The sequence below is a fragment of the Oryzias latipes genome, chromosome 3, assembly GCF_053564925.1.
Source record: "Oryzias latipes strain Hd-rR chromosome 3, Olatipes_Hd-rR_3.1".
In the NCBI taxonomy this organism is placed as follows: Eukaryota; Metazoa; Chordata; class Actinopteri; order Beloniformes; family Adrianichthyidae; genus Oryzias; species Oryzias latipes.
The window spans coordinates 27,633,290-27,659,606 of record NC_136239.1 but is presented as its reverse complement, the minus strand read 5'-3'; the positions used below and the strand labels follow the sequence as shown (position 1 = coordinate 27,659,606).

The 26,317-nt window shown below is 37.9% G+C and overlaps 1 protein-coding gene across 2 annotated transcripts in view; it reads left to right on the top strand.

Annotated features, from left to right (window-relative positions):
- The first annotated feature begins 5,827 nt into the window (after positions 1 to 5,827).
- LOC101164142 (CUB and sushi domain-containing protein 1) overlaps positions 5,828 to 26,317 on the top strand; it is a 411,649-nt gene continuing 391,159 nt past the window's right edge. For both annotated transcript variants that reach the window (XM_023953530.2, XM_078944567.1), the window contains exon 1: positions 5,828 to 6,357. In XM_023953530.2, coding sequence (XP_023809298.1) covers positions 6,219 to 6,357 — 139 coding nt within the window. In that variant the 5' untranslated portion in view covers positions 5,828 to 6,218. The remainder of the gene's footprint in view (positions 6,358 to 26,317) is intronic.

Genomic DNA, 26,317 nt, shown 5'->3' with positions numbered 1-26,317 from the left:
TACATCTATTTCATTACAAATAAAGCTCCGTGCTCCCCCTCCCCTTCTCATTTTGCAAATCATTTCTTATTTAATCCTCTCTCATTGTCCCGTGCCATCATACCCCCTCCCAGTCCCCTGCATCTCTATCGTCCTTACAATGCCTCTCCCCTACCGACAGCCTTCACACTCATCACACAGCTTTCATCATTATTATCACCACCTCATTGCAGTCTATTTACTCTCTCAAACTCCACTGCCTTTCCTCCTTACCATACATCAACTCAGTGGCATCCTAATTTGCAAGTTCTTCGCACCTGCTTTCTATGTCTCTTGTCCATTTTCCTCGCAGTGTTGGTGCAAATTGCTCAGGACTAGAAAACTGGAAAAAACCCTTTTGTCCAGGTCAAAATGTCTTTGGGTGCTGCATCTTTACAGTCAGCATGTCATTAGATGTCAACAGAGCTGGTACAGAACTCGTCTTTCAGTAACACTAAAGAGGGACTCTGTCTGTGCAGTGTGCTGAGGGACAGTCTTCTGTCGGGGGGCTTCGTCAGGTTAATTACCACTGGAGTGCAGGAGGTCATTCTATCCCATAGCTAAGGTGACATTAAGAATCACTTAGATAGCTGTCAGTTCTGCACAAAAAAATTAAAATAGCTTTTGGAAAAAAAAATCATTAAATGTAGTTGGTACCACATTTTCTGCACTATAGGGCACACCATCAATGAATGGTCTATTTTTGAACTTGTGTCATATACGATGCACCGAACTCTACATTAAATTCTCACTTGAATCGTCTTTTGAAAAAGTGTGCCCAATGGTCCTATAATTATGATTAGCCAGTTTTTTAAAAGAATAAACTGTCGTTTTTTTAGGAAATAGTTTCTGCAGAGCAGCATTAGTCCTGTCCTCATTTCCCATCATTCATTCGTTTACACGCTCTCCAGCGAGCTTGCAGCCCCTCACAATCTCAACCTAATATTACCGGTGCTACAAAATGGTTAGCAACACTGGGGCTATCCAGCTTTACAGTTTTTAGCCAGATGCCAGCTCAGACAGGGAAAACAAAGGCGTACATGGATCTGTTTTTCTGCAAGTAAATGCATCAGAAGTGAGCAGAGCAGAGAGCTTGTGGCCCGCCGACTGTAGCTGCTGTGTCACATTTTTTTTAACCTTGTTTGTAACTCGTACTACAAACGGATCCACATTTTGCGACCTTTACTTCTCAAAATTGCTTCAACATCAATAAGCACAACCAGAATTAATCCATATATATGTAAGGCGCTCCGGATTAGAAAGCCCACTGGCTTTGAAATCCGTCTTGCGGTGCGGAAAATATAGTTTTTAAACATAATTTGAAGTATTAAGCAACAGGTGGGAAATTCCTCTTTGTGTTGTAACCTTGCAAGTTCATTTAACTTAGAAAATGAATATCAAGGACAGGTAGGTTTAGGTCCACTGATCTTAGTTCAGAACTCTGATGGATTTTCCCTACACTTCATTCATACTGACCAGAAGAAGCCTGTCTAGCCCGAGTCTGAGGATTTTTGGCAGTGATATTTTGTTGGGAATCCTATTTGCCTTCACAACATTTACTATTATCCTGTGGCTCACCACTATTTAAAGTTAAAATAACAGACTTTACTCTTACAAAAACTACAGACAGTTTGTATTATTTACAGGGAATTAAGATAAGGGGCTCCAGTCAAAATGAAGAAACGTTGCAAATATGGATGTAGACATGACAGCTTAATTGTATGAGTGTACAAACAATATTCATTTTTATTTGACATTTGTCTGTTTCTTTACAGGACTTTTTCTTAAGATGTTTTTTATGATGAAACTACATGTGCAGGACAAGAGCATTTACTAACACACAAGTGAATCTCATGCATGATATTTCAATCCATATAGAGAACCTCATGCTGGTTTGGAAAGCCTTTAGAAGCAGCTTGGACATAGTACAGCATGTTGAAGTAGTCCAACATGATCATGCCTTTGGGCAGAGTGAAGATGTTTTTTTACTTGCTTTTGAACACATAAAGTGGCATCGGTGTACTTTGGTTAGTATCCTAGAATAAACCCAACAGTTTTATTGTGTGTGGTCATCATGTAAACTGATTTTGTAGTTTCTATTAAAACTACTAAGTGTGACACTGGTGTGTTTGCAGGATTAAAGATTGTTAGCAGCTAACTGTCACTGCAGCCCCTCTCAGCATACAAGTAAAGACATGTTTACTTGCTAAATGTAAACTGAGTGATACAGGAAATCCAGCTCCACCAGATGAACGGCTGCTCATTTTTTTCCTTTTTTACCTATAATTATCTAATGAATCTAAATCTCCTCACAGAACTTACTCGAATGAACTGAAATGACCTATGCACGCTAAAGTGTTGTGATGCATATGGTTAAAATTTGACCCTAGATGATGCGTAGACATGGATTTTTGTTTCGTCTAACATCACTAACCTTAGCATAACACTGTCCATCCAGAAGCTGGAAGCTTTGTGACGACCACAATGACTCATCTGAACTTCAGCCAATCTGAACCCGTGTTGAAAGGAGTGATTACTTTTGCCTGATGTTGTTAAAGGGCCATTAAAGTTATATTTCAGAAAAATATGCTGTTACATGATTCGAGCATAAAAAATATTTAATCTCTAATAATGCCAGTCAGTCCAAAGTCTGAAATGTACATTATTTCATACTAATTTGGTTCCTTGTAAAGCAGGTCGTGAGAAATCTCAAGACCTTGTGCTACTCCAGAGGATCTCATAACAATTGTCAATGTCAAAACACTCTTCACTCACTCATTTACCAAAACTCATACTTCTCACTGACTGCATGCAAAAGAAAATTCTAATAAATCTTATTTCTATCAACTGCATCAACAGAAATACTACATATTTTATTCCAAGATCTCCTCACGTTACTTTGACTCATCCAGCAGTGATTCCAAATCAACAGGATGATCTCATTGTGAGGATCAGTCTGTTCTTTTTGACCAGAAGATGGCAGCCTCACTGCACTTTACCGCTGCTGATTTTTAGTAATCTAGCAGAGTTGCGTTCACTCTTTAGTTTGCATGTATCCAGGCATCTATCTTTTTCTTTGTCTGTTTATTAAAGTGCAGCAGCATTTGTGTAAGTGGGTCATTTGACCTTTTTACCAGAGCTGAAAACTGCAGTCTTTTAAGGAAGCCTTGCAGTTATGAAGCCTCCTACCAGATGATGAAAAAATATTTTTTATAAATGTATAGAAAATGACTAAACTAGCCCAGTGCAGAAAGAGCTACCAGCTTGATGGATGACTCACAGTAATGTTGTGAAATGGCTCAACCCACAAAAACACACACAGCCACTCGGCAAAAAACATGCACATACACACTGCAGCACAACAGTTGCTCAGGACACGTAAGCCAGTGTGGTAACCACACACTCTCAAAGGCACATGAACAGAACATGATAGCAAAGATGATTAAATAAATAACATTAAATTGTTTCAAGGGAATAAAAAGCTGGACCTGATAAACCCTCTAGCATTTTAAATGTTTGTTGGATGTTGATCTGTTCAGGTTCAATTCCTTTCCTGTTCCAGCAGTCATTCCAGTGCGAGTGCTGCTGATCACCCACATGAGCAACCATTACAGATGGATTTAGTGGACTGGCTTGCAATGTATATGTATGTAACCTTTTAATGGCAAGTTGTTGAAAAGAGTGTTTAACCACTAATTAAAATTTGAAATGGATTATACCAAAAAAACAAGCTTAATTTTAAAATCTTGAAAGCCAAAATGTGTTTACTGGTTGTGCAACAAATAAATCATCTTAAAAGTTCCAAATAATTATAGTTTCAACATGAAGAGTCTTCATTTGTTGCTACCATTATGAGAAGCTGTGATGTCATTTTTTAAATCTGCATTAGCCTCACAATGCAGTTGCTGTTGGTCTTCTCAGAGCCTCAGCCGCTGAGGTTTTGGTTGTGGGATTGTGATCTTGTTAGCATGATCATCTGCACATACCACACGGGACCTGGGCATCAATAGGTGGCTTGTGGATATTTTTGGGGTGTGTGGTTACACATACAAAATCAGCAGGCATTTAATTGAAGCTGAGGTTGTGTATGTGTTTGTAGGGATTTTTTGTATTTGTTCTCCTGACTTGTTCCTTCTTTCCTTAAGCCTGTAAAGCCCACTACATCAAAGACTTGACTGAAAATTCAACATTTTTGAAATTAAGATGGTTTTTATACCTTTGAAATCCACACATACACTTTTGCAATATCATTTTTATGAGCTATACAGTAGATCATATCAATTATGATACACTGGGTAATTTGGTAAGTTTTGCTTTCAACAATGTTAGTTTAGGATGCAAGGATATATCCCCTTATTTACTACCTGCCTCAAATTTGATAAACATTTTTAAAATGATTTAAAGAGTTAATTATTAAAAAATGTTGCATTTCTTTAATACAATAAGAAGTTATTTTAAAAAAATAACAATAGATGAGGTATTCTCACCATAAAATTTTGAAAATTAGCAAAACTTTTTACTGCCAGGAGTGTCATAAAAGCGGCCAATTTAAAATTGTGGGAAAAGCCCATCCACTGCCTCTAGTGAAACTATAATCCACTACAGGGCAGAAAATATTGGACCAAGTTATAAACATAGCATTTTAGGCAGGTTTTGGATCATGCTAATGAGATGGGGGTCTCAGAAAAGTGTCAAATGTGACACTAATGGTTATTTAGGGATAAAGTCCCACTCCCAATCATCTTTCCCAGTGGCCTTTTAATTATGATTATTTTTTAGCCAAAATCCAAAAACCTGTTGTTTTCTAGAACATAGTTTCTGCTGAGCGGCAGGAGTATCTTTGAAATTTGCCTTTGAGTTGTGGAGCTGTTGGCGTGGAGTAAGCCTGCCCCCATTTCCCACCATCCATCTGTTTACACTCTCTCCCACTATAGCTCACAGCCCCTCACAACCCCAACCGAACATTACTGGAGCAACAAAAATGGTGACCAATGTTGGAGCCATCCAGTTGTGTTTTAAGCCAGATACCAGCTCAGATGAGGAAAACAAAGACGTACATCCATGCATCAGGGAGCTTGTGGCCTGTCAAATGTATCACCTACGTCACTGCTACAAACGTTTTCAATCTGTTGTTTTTTTTTGTCTGGTCACAGCAATTTGATAAAAAAGCAAAAATACAAAAAAACTCTGAAACATAGTATTAATCTTAATTTTCTTGATATATGAGAAAAATGCTGAAAAATGAGAAAAATGCTCCAAGAACCTATTAAAAACACCAAATACTGAATTTTCATTGAATTGGGGCTTTAAAAATCACATTTGATCATTTTATTTTCAACTTTTTACTCTTTTATGTAACTATTTTACTTCCCAGTCCATCTTACCTTTTTTGCCACTTTAGTTCTCCTTTTATCATTTTGGTTGTCTTTTCCCTCTAAACTCATCCACTTCTAAAGTCTATTCTATTCCTTTTTCTATTTGTTGCTGTTCTTTTTCCATTCTCTCATCCTATTTGGATTCATACTTTTTAAGCACCTTCTTTTCTCTATTCCCCTTTCCTGTCGCAGCTCCACACTTTTCTTTTTCCAAATGTTCCCTTCCATCTCCAACCTGTTATAGCCCATTTTTCCCTTTATCCTGCATCTTTTTAAAGTCACCTGCTTCCCTCTTTCTCCTTTTCTTCTCCTCTTCCGCTATGTCTCACTTTTTCCTCTCCCTCCACCTCCCAGACTAACCTCTGCCTGTCTCTCTGCGCCTGCCTCCTCCACCCTCCCCACCTCCTCCTCCTCCTCCTCCATCCCTCCAGTCTCATTCGTTGCTTGCGCACCGTGCCGTGCGGACCTACCGACCATCTCTCCACTCCTTCACCGACTCTGCTCCTCTCTCTTCCTCCCTCTTTTTCTCTCTGGTCCGGTCCTCCACTCTCTGATATGACAGCTCACACCAGCGGCGCGTTGCCCGATCTCAGACCGTCAACCCGCCACCGGTTGTCCTGTCCAAACATCACCATGGACAAGTGTGTGGGACATTCTCGTGATTGATCTCTTTTCCGTTTTTTGGGGCATAAAAAAACGACAGAAAAGGGAGGACGGGGGGCTGCCGTCTTCATTGAACCCCCCTCCGCTTCCTTCAACCAAGCAGAGCGGCAAGGTGGGGAGAAGGCTTCAAGAGAAGCCAGCTTGGATTAATCTGAGAGCATTATGACGGATTTGGGAGCACCGGAGATGCTGCTGCAGATGATCAGGGGGATGAGGGCGAAGAAAACGGGAGGACAGAGATGCGACCTCCCGCTTCTCCTCCTGCTGGGGCTCCTCATCGGGGATTTCTCCCCGTCCATGGGTGAGTTTGGGAGCTTCTCATCGTGCGCGAGGCTGAAGCCTGCGCGCACGCCCGCATACGAGCCGAGACATCTGCGTGAGTGTGTGATCACTGATGGTGGTGAGATGAGTTAGTGTGTTTGTGTGTGTTAGACTTAGAGGGGGATCTGGCGCGTGTCATCATCAGGTGCGTGCGTTCTGAGTCAATATGCAGACTCAGTCGTGTGTGTAGGCGCGTGAGAGGAATCCAGAGTGTCCAAGTTGGACATAACATCTGGGGATGCAGGTATGTGGGGTTGGAGCTGATGTTTTCAGAGAATCAGAGAACTTCATCCTTCCACACGAGGGGCATCTGAACTTGGGAGGGATGCTCACGAGGAGGATATGTCATGAATGCGTTTTTTTGTGGAGTCACACTGGCAGAGGAGCAGCTAGAACTGATTCTGTCGCTCGGATGAAGGATGATGTGTCAGCAGTCCAGATTTGTGTTCATCTTGAAGTTTGGCAAAAGGATGAAGCAAAAAGCGTCTTCTCCTGCGCTCTACGGTTCATTTATATCCTTTTTTGTCCTCTCCTTTTACACGCCTTACCTATCCCAAATGTGTGTGAGTGTGTGGTATCCTGGAGTGCCTTTCTTTGCATTTCACAACCACACATTCCCACTGTGGGCCTGGAAATAAAAGGATTTAAATGAAATTGAGCTCAGAGAGTGTGCTGATGAATTTAATATAAGCATTATTTTTTATTTTTTCGTACACATTATGATTGAGGCAACCGCTGGTTACCAATTTATCCCATCAGTTTGTTTGCTTTTCTGTTAAACGTAAAGGGAGAACTCAATATGAAATTTTCACATATGTCATAAAGTCTAAATCGGAACATTTTATTTCAAAAAGGTATAATTATGTTCACATTGATTCATGCCAGTCAGAATTAAAGCCTTTACAGTTTAGAGGTAATTGCACAAAGAGTGAAAAAGAAATGAAAGGGTGTATAGACATCTGGAGAGACAGAAGGAGGGGTGGCAATAAATCATTTCATCAAATCTCAAACAGTCATGAGCCTTTCAAATGTCTTTAGAATGTCCGGTTGGAAACGCAAACCTTATTTTGAAGGTCTATATTTTTTGGGAGATTTTTTATTACATTTTCTGAATTTTGCTCTTAATATAAGATAACACAGCAAATCACTGACATTATGTTAGTTGTTCTCTGTAACTGTGTGTCAAAAGCTCAGACGGTAATTCTTATCCCATTAATCAACAGGTTGTTATTGTCAAGAAACGACCACACGCCCAACTGTAATGACAATTCACTTGGTGCTTATTTAATTATATTGTTAACTGCACTCTGCAGGGGCTGTACATGAGACATTTTGGCACACACATTCCCAAACACACACACCACTGAGGATAACATGTCTGAGAACTTCATTCTGGAATCCCGCTGGGACAATAAAGCACTTGTTGAATCACTTGAACACACTAAGAACATTCAGCTACCGCATTTGCATTCTTTTTGTTTTTAAAACTGACTAAATGTCCCTTTTTTTAACTTTACGCTTGAGTTATTTAGATTGCACATATTGACATACACAGACTCACACCCAAGTAATCTAATAATCATGAACAAGGTGACAATTAAGTGACACTGAGTCAATGCCAAAAACAAGAAATTGGAACTAGTTTGTTTGCCCCTCCTGCCTGGAATACTGATATAACACATGGGGAAGCAAACACACATTTTCACACACACACACACACGGACAAACACACACATTCACTGTGAAGGGAAATTAATTAAAACAGAGATACCCGTCTAATTCAAATGCAGTGTAATTACACCAAGCTTATGGAATCAATATACATTAATAATGGAAGAGGTGTATTGTGAGAGGTAAAATGTACAAAGATCCAGAAAGTGGAATGGGATAAAAACACAGAAAAAATGATTTACCCAGTGTAGAAGTTGGAACAGATATGAAAACTTCAAAACAATGATAAATCGCTAAAACCCCAAATTCAATAAAAAAAAAAAAATTTAAATAAAAAGTGCCACTGTCTGAACTGAAAGTGAATATTATATAATAAATAACCATTTTTTTTTAGAGCCACATGTTAACCCCAAAACAAAACTGGTTTGTGTTTGTTCAAATGTCACATCGCCTCAACAATTCTGCTTTAGATGCAGAGTTTCCCAAATGTGGTTTTCAGTGATAGATGTGTCTGCAGTGGAGCCTGCAGACTTTAGCACTTATGCCATTTGGCTCCAGAGCCGTGATGTGGTAATTAATACAGAAAGTGGAACTGGATCATGTGGTGTTTTTCATTGAGATGGAGCTAAAACGGAACTAATTCACAACAATGCTGTGGTGCTAAAAAGGAAATCAGCTTTGTGTGCCTCTTGACTTGTTTTTGCTGCAGAATGTGACTTTACATTGACCTGCAGAAAAAAAGCTTATAAGCTTTCACTTTTTGTTTTCAATTCAAATTTGGCTTTTTTTCAAAGGGCTGCACGGTGCCGCAGTGGTTAGTGCTCTTGCCTCACAGCAAGAAGGCCCCTGGTTCAAGTCCTGGCTGGGGGACATGAAAAACACAACATCAATGGGGGACCTTTCTGTGTGGAGTTTACATGTTCTCCCCGTGCATGCGTGGGTTTTCTCCGGGATCTCCGGCTTCCTCCCACAATCCAAAAACATGCTTCATAGGTTAATTGGCAACTCTAAATTGTCCATAGGTGTGAGTGTGAGAGTGAATGGGTGTATGATTGTGGACATTCTACCCTGCGACAGACTGGCGACCTGTCCAGGGTATCCCCTGCCTTCGCCCACAAGTGGCCGGCAACCCCGTGACCCCGTAGGGGACAAAACGGAATGGAGAATGAATGAATGAATGAATACATTTCAAATGGATGGTGTTCATTCCTGATTGCATTGAAAATTTTGTCTAAAAAGTTCTTTGTTGGGTTGGGACTTTTGCATTCAAACAGGTATCTCTACATATAAGGATGCTATACTGTGCAGATAAAATAAAAAGCTTTAATTAGTCCATTAACTTTGTATTATATCTTACAATTACTTTCAAACTCTAAAAAGTAGTTGACATGATTACTTATTAAGGCATTACAGGTTTGTTTAAATTATCTTAACATGAGAAAGTTAACTGACAATTAAAAAACAATAGCTGAAAAAAAAAAATTGATTGCCAAATTTCCGCAGACAGAAATAAATGCAGAAAAGCAGATAATAAATTGACATAAATAAAAAAGTAAAAACATGGGAGAATATATATGTATATATATATATATATATATATAATATATTGTTGATAGACACTTCAACTTACTAAACACTGAACTCAATTAATCAACATTCTATTCGTCATTTTGATGATGTTTTTGCATGTTTGCAATGCATGTTTTTTGATGAAAATAAAAAAATATGCTTTTGCAAACAAAACACAGAGATCTATGACATGTCATACTTGTGTCTGTGCACAAACCATTAAGATTGTGTATGTTTTTTTTCTTTTAACTAATTACTTTTATTCTAAATTGCAAGGTCGCAATATTTCATTTTCTAAAAGATGTTTGCAGAATTTTCTTTTTTTATTTCATTTTTTTGGTTAACATGAAACCAAAGAGTTTTTCATGTGACAAAAAAATAAATACTAGACACTAGATGTCAGAGTTTGAAAGATATAGCTTCTGATAGTAAACCAAACATGTTTTGGCGCCAAACCTGCAGTCCTATCATTGGATCAGAAGCCATCATGAAAAGTATGACTGGACAACTAGTTTATCAATTTATAAAACAAATTCAAATTTTTTACTAACATTTTTAAAGCAAATCTTTAAGTTATTAATTAAAAAAGTCAATTTTCTGTGTGAATACATCATTGTTTTGATGTGTATAAAAATTACAATAAAAACATGAGAGCAGCTTTCTATTTGAAAGAAATGTAAAGACTGTGCATGTGCAGAAAATCAGCAAAGACTTTAAATTTTTTTGACTGTTTTTTTTTGTTATCAATTGTATTCCTTTCCAGATTTGGCCTAATTTCCAGAACATAGTTGATTGTCACATTTTTGCGAATTATTCCCTTTTAAATTTTTTAAAATATTTTATTATTCGTGTATTTTATTTTAGCTTCATACATCTTAAAAACACATGCACTCTTTTTTGTTTTTTTGTCATTTTACATGAATATTTTTTTAGTTAACATTGAGCATTGTGCATGTAGTAGTCCTAAGTGCCTTTAGGGGGCAGTGTAGAGCTGTTGAGCTGTACAATATAAAATAGGCTACCACTTACAGTTATTGAAAGTGCTAACAAAATTTCACAAAACACTCTTTTTAAAGGTTTCATATCTTGTATGACTACTTTAATAATTCCAAGGTTATTAGAATCAAGTTTAATGTCTGTTTCATTTGTTTGATGACTGAGTGGAGTGAAGGAGGTTTTCTGATGAAAAGCTAGCCGCTCAGTCATGAAGTGGTGTAGTGAGGGTGCAGAAGAAGCTGTCGAACAAGCATTTTCACTGAATTTAGGTTTTATCAACTTCTAAAAATGTGCATTTTTACATCTGGACATTTTTTCTTTTAATAGAAAATATCCAATAATTTTTGTGATTGTGTTTTCATGAAGTTTTCCTGAGTGTGTGTTAGAGCACATTTGCTGGTTATACGTGCTTAAATAAACTAAAAAGGGTCAGTACATGAATTGGGAGGTTTGCACGAGCAGTAAATACAATGATGAAAGAAATGTCCATGTTCAAACATAAAGCAGATTGTTTGGACTGGGCCATAAAAAGTCAGTTAAAGGAAAAAATAAAAACAACCAACCAAAACTGCATATTTTCGCTTTTGTTTTTGCTTTTTCTGAGGCCTCAAAATTCTGTTTGTCGTTGAAAACAAATATCTAAATAAAATGATGCAAAAACAGAAGTGCTACAGAAATAAATACAAAGATAAGAGTAAGTCTTCACTTTGTGAGTATTGTAAAATTATTTTTGTGAATTCTGCATAAAGTCAAACTTCTAATTAGCATATATCACTGGGTACTTTAAGAAGTCCACATTTTCATAATCATAAGGTGCACCTAAGCAACTTAATTATGAAACAGAAGACAAATACAACACAACTTTTATTACTGCAGAATTAAACTACATTTAACCCTTGTGCTATACCAGGCATGTTAACGTTTGGACTGGGTTCATCTGGACCCCGCAAGATGGTACAAGAGAACTGGACCATTTCGAGTCCTTGTTGTTCCTTGCATGCTCAATAAAAAAATAAGAAGATAAGAAATTCTATGTTGGATTATAAACCAAAATTCAAGATTATTTCTTTTCTTTTCAAGGGTAATATCTTTGATAAAGTAGATGAAAAAAAAAACAGCAAAAGAAATGGGTTACTTGTCAATGCACACACCTATATATATCTGATGTAAAACCCAAGAAGCAGATATGCAACAGACCTAATTTGTCTGGGATACTTGTGGATGCAGGTAACACACAGGTCCGTGTCCAGGGTTGATGTACTGTGCATTGGGAGTGACTGTTCAGGCAATTTCGGGCAGCATTAGCACAGTTGGAGTCAGGTGCCTCATGGTCATTAGCCATCTCTGTTTATATCCAGCTTCAGGCTCAACAAATCTCAGTTGTTTAATTAAAACTAGCAAAGGCACAGCAGGAGAACCAGAACCCTTCTGTTGGTACAGGTCTACATCATAACCTGTCAGGAAGGAGGCTTTTGTGCCAGGAACAGGGGGAGGCTTGGTGCATAGAGCCAATGAGAGACCCCACAGGCATCAACTTGTACTTTCAGCCAAACAGAAAGCCGCAGATTTTACAGTTATGCAGTCATGTGGTCCAATCGAGAACTGACAATCCTCCTAAAGTTGATTCTTCTAGATGTCCACTGAGACCAGTGGAAACACAGAAGCACACAGGAACTCAAGTACTGCTTACTACCACAAAGTACACAGTTCAACAGAGAGCAAAGGGCCTGTGTTTAAAAGTGTGGACAGGAATAGAGGGCAACAGAGACATATAATGGACACTGGGAGCCACAAAGCATTTCTTTCACATCCAAGTTCAGAAAATCAAACATACATCTTTGGCATGCGGTTCAGAGTAAAGTGTTATAACTATGAACTATAAGAAAACGGAGCATCTGTCAAGTCCACACAGGTCATGATTGGGCTTCTATCTTAGAAAGAAGAAACCTTTCTTGGCTATTTCTGCTGGCTAGAGCAAGAGTGAACAAGCAATCCATCTTTGTGTTCAAATGCCATATGTTTAAAGGAAACATGGCCTACATTCAGTACAGTCACGCTGGGACAGACCGAGGGGGGAAAAGAGAATATGTTAAAAAGGGAGCACCTCTGAAACAGTCAGACACAAGAACATGCAAGTTCAAAAGACACTCGAACAAAGAAAAAGAACAGGGTGTTTCATGTAAAAGAATAGCAGAAAGATTCAAAAAGAAAATGTTCCTGGGAATATTATTTCTGATAATCAAGAATAACTTTATGCATCTTCTCAGTAGCATTTGACATTTAGTAATGATGTTATAACTGACTGAAATGATGTCTGGCATTATTTTCTAAGTTTAACCTAAAAGTCAAATTTCTCCAAATAGACTGAAGGTGCAAACTAGACTATAAACTTGGCATTGTCTTTTTCTTTCTTTCTAAAAGACCCATTTTGTTTGTTGTGCTACATGTATTGTATTTACTGGCTTTATTGACTAAAAAGAGGAAAACAATAAATACATGTAGCACAGCTATAATTTACAATTATAAAATGGAAGCACAAAAAATATTTGTGAACATTAAAACGTGTCATTTACTATATTATTGAGTATGCTGTTGCAATGTTTTTAATCTCATGGTTATTAAGAGACTTCATCAGGGAATTTTCTCCAATGTGTAACCTTTGTCTAGCGCTCTGGTCCTTGATACCAATCCTGTGTTCCAGATTCTGACCGAATGAGGATACCTGATCCCAGTTATCACAGAGATTATTGGGGTGCTGGAAACGAGCAGAGCTGTAGTTCTCAATGACTGGGGTTAGGCAGCCACAGTTTTAAATTTATTGACTGTAAATGTAGCTTGTGTTGTGTTTTGTAAAATACTTTATAGTAATTAATTCACAGGAATGAGGTTTTTGATGAAGACATGCATATCTTCAGAATAAAATGTTCAAAATGTTCATTATTTTCTCACCTAAAAAAATGACTCAGGAATCCAAACACACTACAAGAAATGGAAAACTAGACTAAAAACATGGGCCACACAGAAATATGTGTCTCCTAAAATAGACTAATTTATAAAATGCACCACTCATAGCCAGTAATTTACAGGTAACATTCATGTTTTAAACTTTAGCGACTTAATGATTAAAAATGTAATATTTAACCATGTAACCCACTTTGTATTTTCCGTTTCAAACCCAAACAGAAAGTGCCAAATGACTACTGGCACTTTGGTTAGTTAAAAAAAAAGGTTAGTTAGGTTAGTTAGTTGGGTTACTTAGAAAAAAAAAAGAATTAACAATTTCACACAAAGTTCTATGTTTAAAAGGCAGGTTTTGTCACAAGAACAGGCAGACAGCTAGCAGTTGGAGCAGGTTTTATTAGCACAGCTAAAAGTTCAGCTGTGGAACTGAAAGCGCGATAAGAACAGGGACCAATGTGCCTGCTGTTGGTTCAGCAGGTTGGAGGACTTGATGTATTCCAAGTTCTTGTAGTTTGTTAGAACCAGAAAGGGTTGAGTCGACCCAGTGTCTCCACTCGGAGAACGCCTCCTTCATGGCCAGCAGTTCCTGGTCGCCCACGTCATAGTAACGAGAGTCAGGTGTGCGGCATCCAGGATCAGGTGCTGGGAGATGTAGTGCATTCAGTACTTTGGAGACGGTTCCCACTGTTGACCAGAGGGGGAGACAGAGCTCTGACTTCTGACAGGTTTCACTCAAAAGTTTTTTTGTAACTTGTTTACTTTTCAATTAATGAAAAAAGTCTCTTGTTAATATTGTCTAGTCTTTAGGATAGAAATGAAACATACTCTATAGTTTATATACGTCTATTAATATAAAGCCCACCAATTAAATATTTTACTTAATGGTTTAAATTCAGCAGATAAGCTATTACCAAATTCATTTTTATCTTAATGCAGCTTACATACATACATTTTCAATGCGGGAAAATAAAAGTGTTTACCAAAAACCCAAAAAACAAAACGATGAATAAACAAAATTAAATTCAGTTTTATTAACTTTATTCTAAACAAATTTAGGAATTTAATGTAAATTTGACTTTATCTTAACAAATAAAAGTGACCTTGTTCCAAATCTTCAGAAAAAATCTTATTCTAAATCAATCAAACAAACTAATGGTTCATTAGTTCATCATTTTCATCTCTAGCCGGGTCAATCCTGCCTTTGCTCAAAGACACTTGGGATATAATGTGTCAGACATTTATACTCATGCATACATCAAACCGTGGTGTGCTGGTGGGATGTTGCAATGATGGTGATGTGGATTTAATGACTGAAGTCAATTATCTCATGCTCGTAATGAATGCTACATAACTCACAATGGAAACTTACCTGCCTGTCATTTACATTGCAGCTAGAACTTGTGTGCCACATCAAATGGAACTCTCAAATGATGAAAATAGGCTTGTGTTTTTGGGCTTTGCAAAAAAGATTTGTTTGCTTGACATCCTAAACCCACTACTTTGGTTATATTAATACCAAATCTAGTTTAGTTATGAGATTACCTCGAGGTTTTCCTCCTCTTAAAAAAGAAATTTTGTGATCATTTATTTTCATTTCAAATCCAACAAGACAAATTGTTGGGTTGTTAATAGTTTGTTTCCTGCTAGATCCAACATCTAAAGAAAATCTTACCATATGGTGTTAAAACTTTTCAAGCACTGCTGCTTTAGCAACAACAGTTTATTACTGTTTTTCTCCACATCGCCATGCCAATTCCTCACTGGTGGGAGCAGCGCTTTTTTTCTCCCTCCTTTTTTTCATTGGATTACTCAGCCAAGCAGCTCTAAAAATAAGCATGAAATGAACATCTCAGCTGGAATTCATAATGAAAAATTTCTAAGTGTGAATACAAGATTGCCATAAAAACCATGCAAATTTGATTTGGCAGATTATTTGGAAGATCAACAACTGTGGTACATTTTTAACAGTAAAATATATAACTTCCTCTGCTTTCATTTTCTTTTTTTAACTGTCATGCTATCAGGGACTCTTCTAGCAATAGACGCTAACTGCTTATTGATAGAAACACAAAATGGAGACAGTGTGTATGGGTGTTTGAATTTGGCCCTGTGTCAGACACACCTGTCCAGGGTGTACCCTGCCTTAGCTCACAAGTGGCTGGGATAGGCTCCAGCAGCCCCGTGACTCAGAAATACACAAAAACGGGTTTAGAAAATGAATTGGAAAAAAAGATTTATTCCACTGCCTTTTTATTTGATTGGCACTGACTGATGTTTAAATAGCTGCTTGTTTATTCTTATTTACAGATTACCAATCAAATGATGTTTCTCATTTGTCTTTTAACGATTCATAAATTGCGCTTTCTTCCACTGAAAATCATCTATGTGCAACGTTAATCCCAGTATGTATCCATTTTGTTTTGTGCCTCATAATCCAGGTTGTTAGGACCCCTTTATTTTTAAATCAGCTTTTAGGCATTTTCCTCAGTGACATCTAAGCAGGTTAGAAACAGTTGACTTGAGAACAGATCATGTAGTAGATAAACAATCCTGCAGGTAAAATGTTTTTGAATCTGAGTCTGTTCGTCTAGAGCTTCTGCCCACAGAGCGTAAAGGCTAATGTGTCTGTTATTTCATCACTTTGCTTTTGTATTTTTTCTGCTTTGCGTCTGTGTTAGCATGACATTTTCTATAAGCTGTAGGCTAATAGCTGGCTACGAGGGTAACATTAAGCAGGGTAATGTGGCTGTTAATGTTACATTAGTGTTATTTCAGCCTTTTCTTTCACTTAGTTCCTTGGTTTAAGGGCAAAGTGACTCTGTCAGAGCACACCTACACGCTTTGTGTGAATGTGTTTGTTGGGGTTGGAATTCTGTGTTTCGTGTTCCCTGTCGAAGTGTTTGTGTGGGTGCGCACGCTACATATGGAGCCAATGAGATACATTTCCATTTCAAAGCAACGAGTCAGCAGCAGCAGAAGCTACTTTCATCCATTAATGTGATTTTAGGCACAGAGCGAGACAGGGACTCACACATACTCCCAGGTACTGTACATGGAGCAGCAGTAAGTATTACTTTCAGGTTGGCAAAAGCCTTGTATTGTTTTTTTTTTTTTCGGTCTCTTTGACTCTTTTTGACTGACAAGCACTCACCATCTTCCTACCTTTCGTTTGTATTATGTGTACTCCACTTATCTGCTGCTGTCACTTACATTAACAGGCTGACTGCACTGAAAACAATACAGTAAAAGTGCAGAAGATGATTCTTTTGCAAGAACAACACAGCTGCATCCTTTTGCCAAATATTTGTGTAGGTTTCAAGAAGAAAAAAAAAGCTTATATTTGGGGTGAGAACAATGTCTAGAGAAGTTATGAAAGGCTTATTTTGTGCTTGGCTACCCCTTTGTGTGTAAATGTCCATGACTAAGCAAAAAGTTTGTGGTGCTGTATCTGAGCTTCATGTGCAGACACAGCTTTTCCATGTCCAGCCATGGGAAAGCTCTACAAGCTATGTGTCATCATAACGAAGCTCTGCACATTGAAAGTGAATTCATTTGTCGTGAATTTGTTTATGTATGGGCATTAGCGTTTTCCTGTGCACACAAGACTGCATGAGTGGGCAGATTTGTTTCTGTAAGTGCATCCATGCAAATCTAGACGGCGTGTACTCCTGAAGTTGGGATATTTGTTTGTAACAAAAACGTGTGAAGGCATTTTGCTGCTGTCTTCTGTGCTGCTCTAAGTGTGTGTTTATGAGCTTGCCAACATTTGGTTTAAGAGATATTTTGAAATGTTTTACCTTCTTGACTTGTAATAATGCATGCAGAGATGTGTTTGTGTATTGTCAACTGAGCAAGTGTGTTTGTGTGAGTATGAGTGCACTAGCCACAGGCTATCACTCCTCCAGTAGCATCGTTCCTCTTCTATCCATTTTTAATGATTGGTAATGGTTGCTAGGAGTGTTACAGCACATTATAATAACACAGTAGAAAACACTCCCTTGATGCCCAAATTGAGTACATTCAAAAATACATATTTATAATATATCAATCAGGTGTGAGGATTTGTACATTTGCATTTGATTTTTGGATTTTTTTTGTGATGTTTCAGTCTGACGAATTTAGTTTTGCTCATTTTCTTTTGTTTTTTTCTTAACTTGTACTGTCCAGCAGCAGAGCAAACTGAGTTGAAGGCCTCTTGTGTTAGACATATTTTACTGTTACGATACAGGGTTATAAACCTTTTGACACGTGAGGAATATATTTTTATAAACCTCTTTTGTACTTGAGGCTAAACTATCAAACAATCAAAGTTAGAAAGGATTAGCAATAAAATTCAAGTATTTTATCCTAAATAAATGGTTTGGTTACTATAAGACAAACAAAATTAATCAACACAATTTTGATTAATTGTGTTAGGGTGTGTTATGTCAAGTAATTTTGTTGTGCTTATAGTTTTGAGGCTTCGTTTAGCTTTCTATTCCTTCCCATGTGATCCAATCACACCAGATTTTAATTTCCAAAAATCTCAGCTGCATCTGCTTGAGTTAATTACCCAAATATATTCGAGGAAATGGTTTCAGCTTTTTAGTTTTTCTTATGCTTTGCTTTTTCTCACCTAAGTTTATCATGACTGTATTATTTTTTTAAACACATGTTCAAATAAGTTTTTTTTACACCACAAGTCTGTTCTCCCACATTTTGGATGTCCATCTCTGACACTTTACCTTAAAAAGTAGCGGGCCGATGCTGTTAGCTAAGTAGAAAAGAGGCCAAGAATAAAATGTTTGGCTGCAATGCACCTCTACAGGGAGATGTGATTGAAGACGAGGAAGAAATAAGGTGAGAAACTGGATTGCTGACTTGCTGACTGACTGATTTACTGACTAAATTATACGTTGGTTGTTAAATTGATTGACTGGCTTACTGGCTGATTGGTTGTGTAGCAGGTTGGCTATGTGACTGACTAAGGGGATTGTTGATTTGTTGAGGGATTTTTACAGCTTTTTTGCCATGGCTGAACAACACAAAGTTTGTTTCAGATTTAAGGAAAGCAGAATTTGGCAGTACAATTGCTGGAAGACCTTTCAGCACACTATGGCTACAAAACAGTTTCTTGTTAAAGGCAGATTTGACTCGTTTCCATTAAAGAAATTGGCACACTTTATTACCAACATTTTTGTGTCCAATCCTTGAGGGAAATCTCTGGATTATTTCCCCTTTAATCCTGGAGAATCAAATCAAATTAAAGTTATATTGAATCTAACCAAATTAGATGGGGAACAGAAACATTCAAAACAGTTTATCAATAGAAGTGAGACAAGATTTTAATAGTTTGCTCCCAAGCTTTCCAACCTGTGCCGACAAAAATAACAATTAGCAATACCTGGCAAGACTCAGAGAGATGATGGGTGGAGGAGCAGAGGAAACAAAAGCAAAAGACTTGGGGAAAAAAAGAGGAGAGGACAGAAAAGGTTTCAGGAAAAGGGTGCAGTGCAAGAAAAAATTGAATAGTTGTCCAATTCATCTTAATAGGGATAATTTAGGGTTAAGCTTTAAAAGGCTTTAAGGCTTTGTATCTGTACACAAACGCACGAACAAGCGTATCTCTCCTTAGACCATGCATTGTCTTAAATTAAATTTTAACAGCTTTTCTAAAGCCTGAGCTCAAGCCAGGACTTTAGAGTTTATGTTCTTTTTCTTTAACACTTTTACCAAAAAAAGGTGCCTCAGATGTAAAAAAAAAAAAACACAAACTCAGCAACAAAAAGGATGGTCGGTCAATACAGACCACGTTTTTTGACCCCTCAAATATACTAAAAAATGAGTATACTTGTATTAAAGTAAGAATAAAAAAATATATACTAGCTTTGCTGCAACTTCTACAGAACAGTGCCACATGCTTACATAAAATGAATAAACTGTAAAAAGATAAACATGTATAAATACTCTGCTTGGGTGCAGAGCGGTCCTGTCAATGATGCTTATTGTACATATTGCCCCACCAACCCCACACATACACACAGCTGTTTGAAAATTGATTTAGCAGTGTCCTTTACACGCCATTAAATCGGAACAACAGCAATTGCTTTCTTGGCTTTGACAAATGATGGCTAAATAACACACTTTTTCTGCCTGTCTTCTTGTCTGACTGTTTGCTGATCTGAAATCAAGCAAACAAACCCTCAGTCAGAAGACATGAGCAGGAAAACACCCATCGTTGTCAGTAAGAAAGATACAGGAGTTGATAAGTAACATTTTCCACTCCCAGTAGGTCAAATGTCATTGTAAATTTACCAAGAAGGATCACAAAAAAGATGTAATCCATAGTAATCCATCAGTTGTCTTCTAATCAATTTTCATCCTACCTTAATTTTTTAAGCCACTTACAAGCTTTTTGTACTTTTATTCTTTAGACACATTCATTTTAATTTGATAGCCAATCCAACAGTAAGTCCATTCAATACATTACTGCACATAATAACCTACTTCTTTGGGGAGTTTTGTGAAATGCTTTTTTAATTTCAGGAAGCAAACTCTTGTATGTTGTCTTCATGCCTTATCCCAACTCTCCTTTCATCTCTTATTTCCCCCGCCTCATGTCTTTTTACCCCTGACTCGGATACGTTAACTTTTTTTCATTTAGTGGACCACTCAGTGCATAAATCTGCTAATTTTTTTCTCCTTCCCATTCTCTCCTCTTTACCAGTTTTTTCCTCTTTTTTTATTGTTTCTTATTTGTTATGCCTAATTTTTCATTGTGAGTGACCCTACTATCCTCACCTGTCCTTCTTTCCCTCCCTTGTTTTCTTTTTCCATCCCAAAATATTCCTTGACTCACTCATTGTCATTCCCATCTTGCGTCTTCCTTTCCACTTTCTCTCTGCCCTTTCAGGTTCTTTGATTAGGCCGTTGGCATTTTCATTGAGATGTCTACATGACCATCGAAATAACTCTCCTGTTACAGCCTCATCTGCCCTTCTTGTGTTTTATTTCTTCTATTTCCGGCTCTTCATTTGCCCCTTCTACTCTGCAGCATCTATCCCTTCTCTCCTTACCAAGCTTTGGGTTTTTCAACATCGATTCATCCTCTTTCTGTGCTGCTTGTCTTTCTGCAATCTCATTTTTCATCTAAATCACTTTTATTTGCCTATTTTTTATTTTCTTATGTTTTCTCTTATTTTCAGTCAATTTCAAGGCCACTACTAAATCTCTTGCCTAAATGTCAGATGGCCAAATCATCTGCTGTGGGTATTATAAACACATAGAGAAAAGGAGACGCAGAGGTAAGCAGTGTTGGGCTGTGGGGGCTGATGCTGCAGTTTTCCTGTCTTTTCCAGCTTTACAAAAAAAGAAAAAAAGTCTGAAAATAGAAACCTTAAAAGAAAGTTGGAAAGATAAGTGGAGTGGGATGGATTCAAGGAAAATAAGAAAATTGATTGAATTGCAGAGAACAGAAGTAAAATTAACAGAAGAAAATTTGGAGCAAAAAGATAGAAATGAAGTGAATGGGAGAGCCTGCTTGTCCACATACCTCTAATCTGTTGATGGGTGAGGAGAAGCAGGCAATAATCCATTATCTCTCCAAGACTCGGATCTCGCTGCAGCAGTGTGGCACTGCATACTGCTAGGGCCAAAGAAGCTAAAAGTGCAGTAATGCTTCTAGGATGCACTAATGCTCATTAAAGGAACATGCTGGCAAATCTAGATGCGATGTAAATGAGGCACACCATAAAATATCAATACACACAGTTTTACTGGACCAACACACCAACCATCTAACATCTGAGAGGGTTAAGCCAACTTAAAGTTCACTGGTTAACCATTGGTAATTGTGTCTCAATTTATGGCACATTTCATTTTCAGAGGCTTTGAACTACCACTTTGCGTCTAATCCAACAAATCCCTAAACCCAAATTACAGAGTATTTTCTTTGTCTTTATACGGCTACAAACCACAATGAGGTGGTGATGTGTTGAGGTTTTGCAGCTAAGTGCATTAGTGCTTAATGCTCAACCACCTGCATTCACTTAAAATGATGGGTAGGAGTCAGTGTTAGCAGAAGAAGAGAGGATCAATAGTGAGTAGATGGAATTAGAAGACAGTTTTAAGATATCTGTGAAAATTTCGTTTTTTTAAGACACTGTTCCACCACTTCATACTGGGTTCTTGACATCCAACTTTAAGTTTTGCAGATTTTCTAAAAATGCAGACAATACTAGCCGGAAACTGCACATTTTCCTGGTTTCCCTTGCCACCTTAATTTATAAAAAAGAAAACTGTTTTTTTTTACATTTATTGTTCAATTTACTCTTTGTTAGTATATCTTATCTACTTCCATTATCTAATTTATTGTGGTTTTGCACTCAAGCATAAATTGACACAGCTTTTATACACACACACACACACACATATATATATATATATATATATATATATATATAATTATGTGCATGAAGGAAAACGGTAAGTTATCAGTCATTAGATGTTAGATGTTAGTTTTTTATGCCCAGGAAGAGCTGTAAATTTGAATTGCAATTAACAATTTAACTTTGTGTCTTATGCAACATGACAGTCGAACAGACAGAAAGATAATGCAATTTGTGTGATTTTTTCATATCTGTGTTTGAGAACTCTGTTTCCAAAAGCTGCACTTTTCCTTGAGCCGTTTGACTTATTTGATTTTGGCTAGTTCTTTTTCCATTAAACCTTAATATTACCTAAAAGGAAATGAATCTGGCTGCAGAAAAGATTATCCTAAACCTAACCCAGAAGTGTTGAGAGTTGTAGAAAACAAACTTTTATTAAAGCCTCAAATGGGGAAAAACAGAACTGTTAGGCTTGCCAGTTTATTTTTTTTTTTTAGCAAAACGGAGGGACTCCCGGTTCGGATGGAGGGACTTCCAGTTCAGATGGAGGGACTTCCGGTTTGGATAGAGGAACTTCCGGTTCGGATGGAGGGACTTTTGGTTTGGATGGAGGGACTTTTGGTTTGGATGGAGGGACTTTTGGTTTGGATAGAGGGCCTTTTGGTTTGGATGGAGGGACTTTTGGTTTGGATAGAGGGCCTTTTGGTTTGGATGGAGGGCCTTTTGGTTTGAATGGAGGGCCTTTTGGTTTGAATGGAGGGACTTTCGGTTCGGACGGAGGGCCTTTTGGTTTGGATGGAGGGCCTTTTGGTTTGGATGGAGGGCCTTTTGGTTTGGATGGAGGGCCTTTTGGTTTGGATGGAGGGCCTTTTGGTTTGAATGGAGGGACTTTCGGTTCGGACGGAGGGCCTTTTGGTTTGGATGGAGGGCCTTTTGGTTTGGATGGAGGGCCTTTTGGTTTGGATGGAGGGCCTTTTGGTTTGGATGGAGGGCCTTTTGGTTTAGATGGAGGGCCTTTTGGTTTGGATGGAGGGCCTTTTGGTTTAGATGGAGGGCCTTTTGGTTTAGATGGAGGGCCTTTTGGTTTGGATGGAGGGACTGCCGGTTTGGATGGAGGGACTGCCGATTTGGATGGAGGGACTTTCAGTTCGGATGGAGGGACTTCCGGATCGGATGGAGGGACTTTTGGTTCAGGACGTTGATGTCTGCAGCGGGGTGTGACCGGATCACTTCTGCGTTGTGTTTGAGGGAGTCAAAAGATGTCGGGACACAGCAGCACCCTCGGAGACCACCTCCGTTTATTGTGGATCTCTCCTGCCCTCCTGCTGGACAATAAAACAGAAAGGGCTAGCTAACACATACCTGAAAGGAACAGTCAACATCTATAAACCGTTTGGTATTTTCATGGCGGATTTCAAATAATAACAGTATATGGAACATTACTAATGAATAAATAAAACAGAAAGGGCAGAGGAAAAGCAAGCGCCAAACTTACAAAGGGAAAACCAGCGAAGAAGAACACATTAAGGAGGGGTTACCAACCCAACACTGAATACAGGGGGGGAAAGAAACTTAGGGACAGCCAATATTTTGTGTGATTAAAATAAACAGATCTTGTCCCGTTACACTAGCCTTAAAAACAAACGCCAAAAGGTGAAGCTCCTGTCTGGTACACCACTTATTGGAGATGTCTAAAATTAAATGCACAGAAAAGAGCGCTTTTAGATACCTGTCACACTTGAGTTTATTTTAATTGCTTCCTGAAAGCCAGAGTTTTCCTTTTCCGTACTGTTCACATACGACTATGGATCTGTGTCTGTGTCCATATTGTGCTCTATATAAATGAGTGACGAGCATAGAGGAAATGCCACTGTGTAAATGTCACTGCTAAACTCGGTGCTCTCTCTCTCCCTCCCTCCCTCTCAGTCTGTTGCTCTCATATCCATTGCACTGAGAGTAGGAGTACAGGAAGTGGAGTGCTTAGAGAACAAGGCGGAACATTTAAGTTTTACGAAGGTGCCTTTAAGCTGCACAAGTGCTCTGATATTGTGTCCATCCTTAAATGTGCATATTTCACAGCAGTCAAAAAAGGATAAAGGCCTCATAAATATGCATCGAAAACCCACACTTGCTAGTTAATGGTGTCTTTCAGATTGACTTAGTGCTGGAAACAGGAGGGAGGCCAGATTTGACACCAGTGCTGTTAAAAATCTGACGTCACTGTACTGACTAAGACAGAGAACAGAGTGAGGTGTCACATAGTCAGCCTGCTCCTCTCCTCTCCTCTTCTCTTCTGTACAGTGGCATCCAGTAGCCCACTGCTGTGGAACTGTTTGGAAGACAAGAAAGATCTTTGTGATTGATGGCTAAATTTAACTGAACGACTTCCGCTGCTAACATCTGATAGAATTTTCTCCCATTTTTCTCTCTTTCCTCTCAGTTTTGGCTCCTCTTTCCTTTTCCTTTCTTCCTTTTCACACTCAGCCCTTTAGTGTGATTTCTGTTTCTCAATCTTATTCCCTTCTATCTCCTGTCCTATATGGTGTTTCCAATATATTTGTTTCCCCGTCAATCTTTCCTGCTCAGACATTTTCTGCTAACTGCTTTATTTTGTTCTACTTTATCTTTGCAGAAAAAAAAAGTCTAAGATGGTTCTTTGACCAAGCGAAGCCTTAACAAGGTGGCTTTAGAGATTTTTCTCTTTATTATACTAGATAAGTGAGCCGGCAGTTGTCAGTCTTTGTGCCTGTCTGTGTGATCGATCCACTTTGTTGCAGCTTCTGTCTCCTGTCTGCAATAATGCCCCTTTGACTGGAAGTACTAATTAGATGATGGATCTTTTACCTGGGAGTTATGGTCAGAATATTGGAAAAAGATCATTATTTGTACATCATCTGCCAATAATAACTTAGGCGGCCTTTGTGGGAGTCTGTTGGAACACTAACAATCTCACTGCAATATCACTAATTACTTAATTCATATGTATAAAGTCTAGCAATCCTCAGGGTAGCAGGTGTATGCGGCGCCTATGTAATTATGTGAAAATAATATGGAATGTGAGTATTATGAAAATATTTAATAAAATCTCAGGTTGAGGCTATAATTTTAATTTGTAATAAATCTAATCCTATTGCAGTAAGACTGTGATGTATAAAATAAACCATTTTCCAGAAATGCAATGGCTTGAGGTAATGCAGGGTAAAAAAAAAAAAATCTTAAACCCCAGAGTCAGAACAAGCAGGGAAAGTATAAAAAATGGACAGATGGAAAGATTCATGGATAATTTAGGGCTTTAATGTGTTTTCAGAAACATATGTCATTTCAAGCATTTCCATCTCTCTGCTTGCATTGTGCTCGGGGTAAAAATGATCTCCAGGTCTGATGAGGAAAGATTACAGATCTCACTGTCGGCCCCCCCCTTTTATATTTTTGAAAAAGTGAGGCCCTTTAATAATTCCATGAAGTAAATGGAAATAGTGATGATTCCATATATCTTGGAGGTTGATTTTCACATAAGTTACATACAGAAAGCCACATTGCCTCACAAGGGAATCAATCTGTAAACTCCAGTTCAGCAAGCTATTTTCCACCCCCAGCATCTGCTCTGTCAACATGACTGATCTGTTAATCACAGCATTATTTATGGTTGAATGTGGAAATCGTTTATTGATACATCAATCCCAGAACGTCATTCAAAATGCGTCTACTGTTCTAATGAAACATAGCATAAAAAGTTATGCAGCGTTGCAGTAGAATGTGCGTTTATGAGTGTGACTCATACTCATGGTTACCAATTAGAAATTATACATTTTTAATTGGCTGTGGATTACAGGGCACAACAAACCACGTGCTTCATTGTACAACCCTGTAATTTGTTTCAAGAGAGAAGAAAGTGGATTAGATCAGTCAGGACACAGTTTTCTAATATCAAAGGTGAGAAAAAATATGTTTTTAATACCCCATTTTGAAATGCAAACTATACTGCACACACTTTGCAAAAACTAGTGGCTGGAAAGGAGCCAATAATGCAAAAAAACACTGATGTCAAATAGCTAAAATATGGTGTTCTTAAAAAAAAAGAATGGCACACCCTTTGTCATTTAGTCTGCTGCAGACTTTGTCATATATATATATATATATATATATATATATATATATATATATATATATATATATATATATATATATATATATATATACTGTATATGAAAATCCAAAACAAAGGTATTTAAGAGTAAACGAGACTGTTAAGGTTTAATAAAGCACATAAACAAAAAGTATGGATATTCTTTTGTAAAACCAGTTGTAGTCATTGAGAAACTTGACAAAGTTTGGTTCCTGGTTTTGTGAACAACACCTGACATCACTAATTTTTTT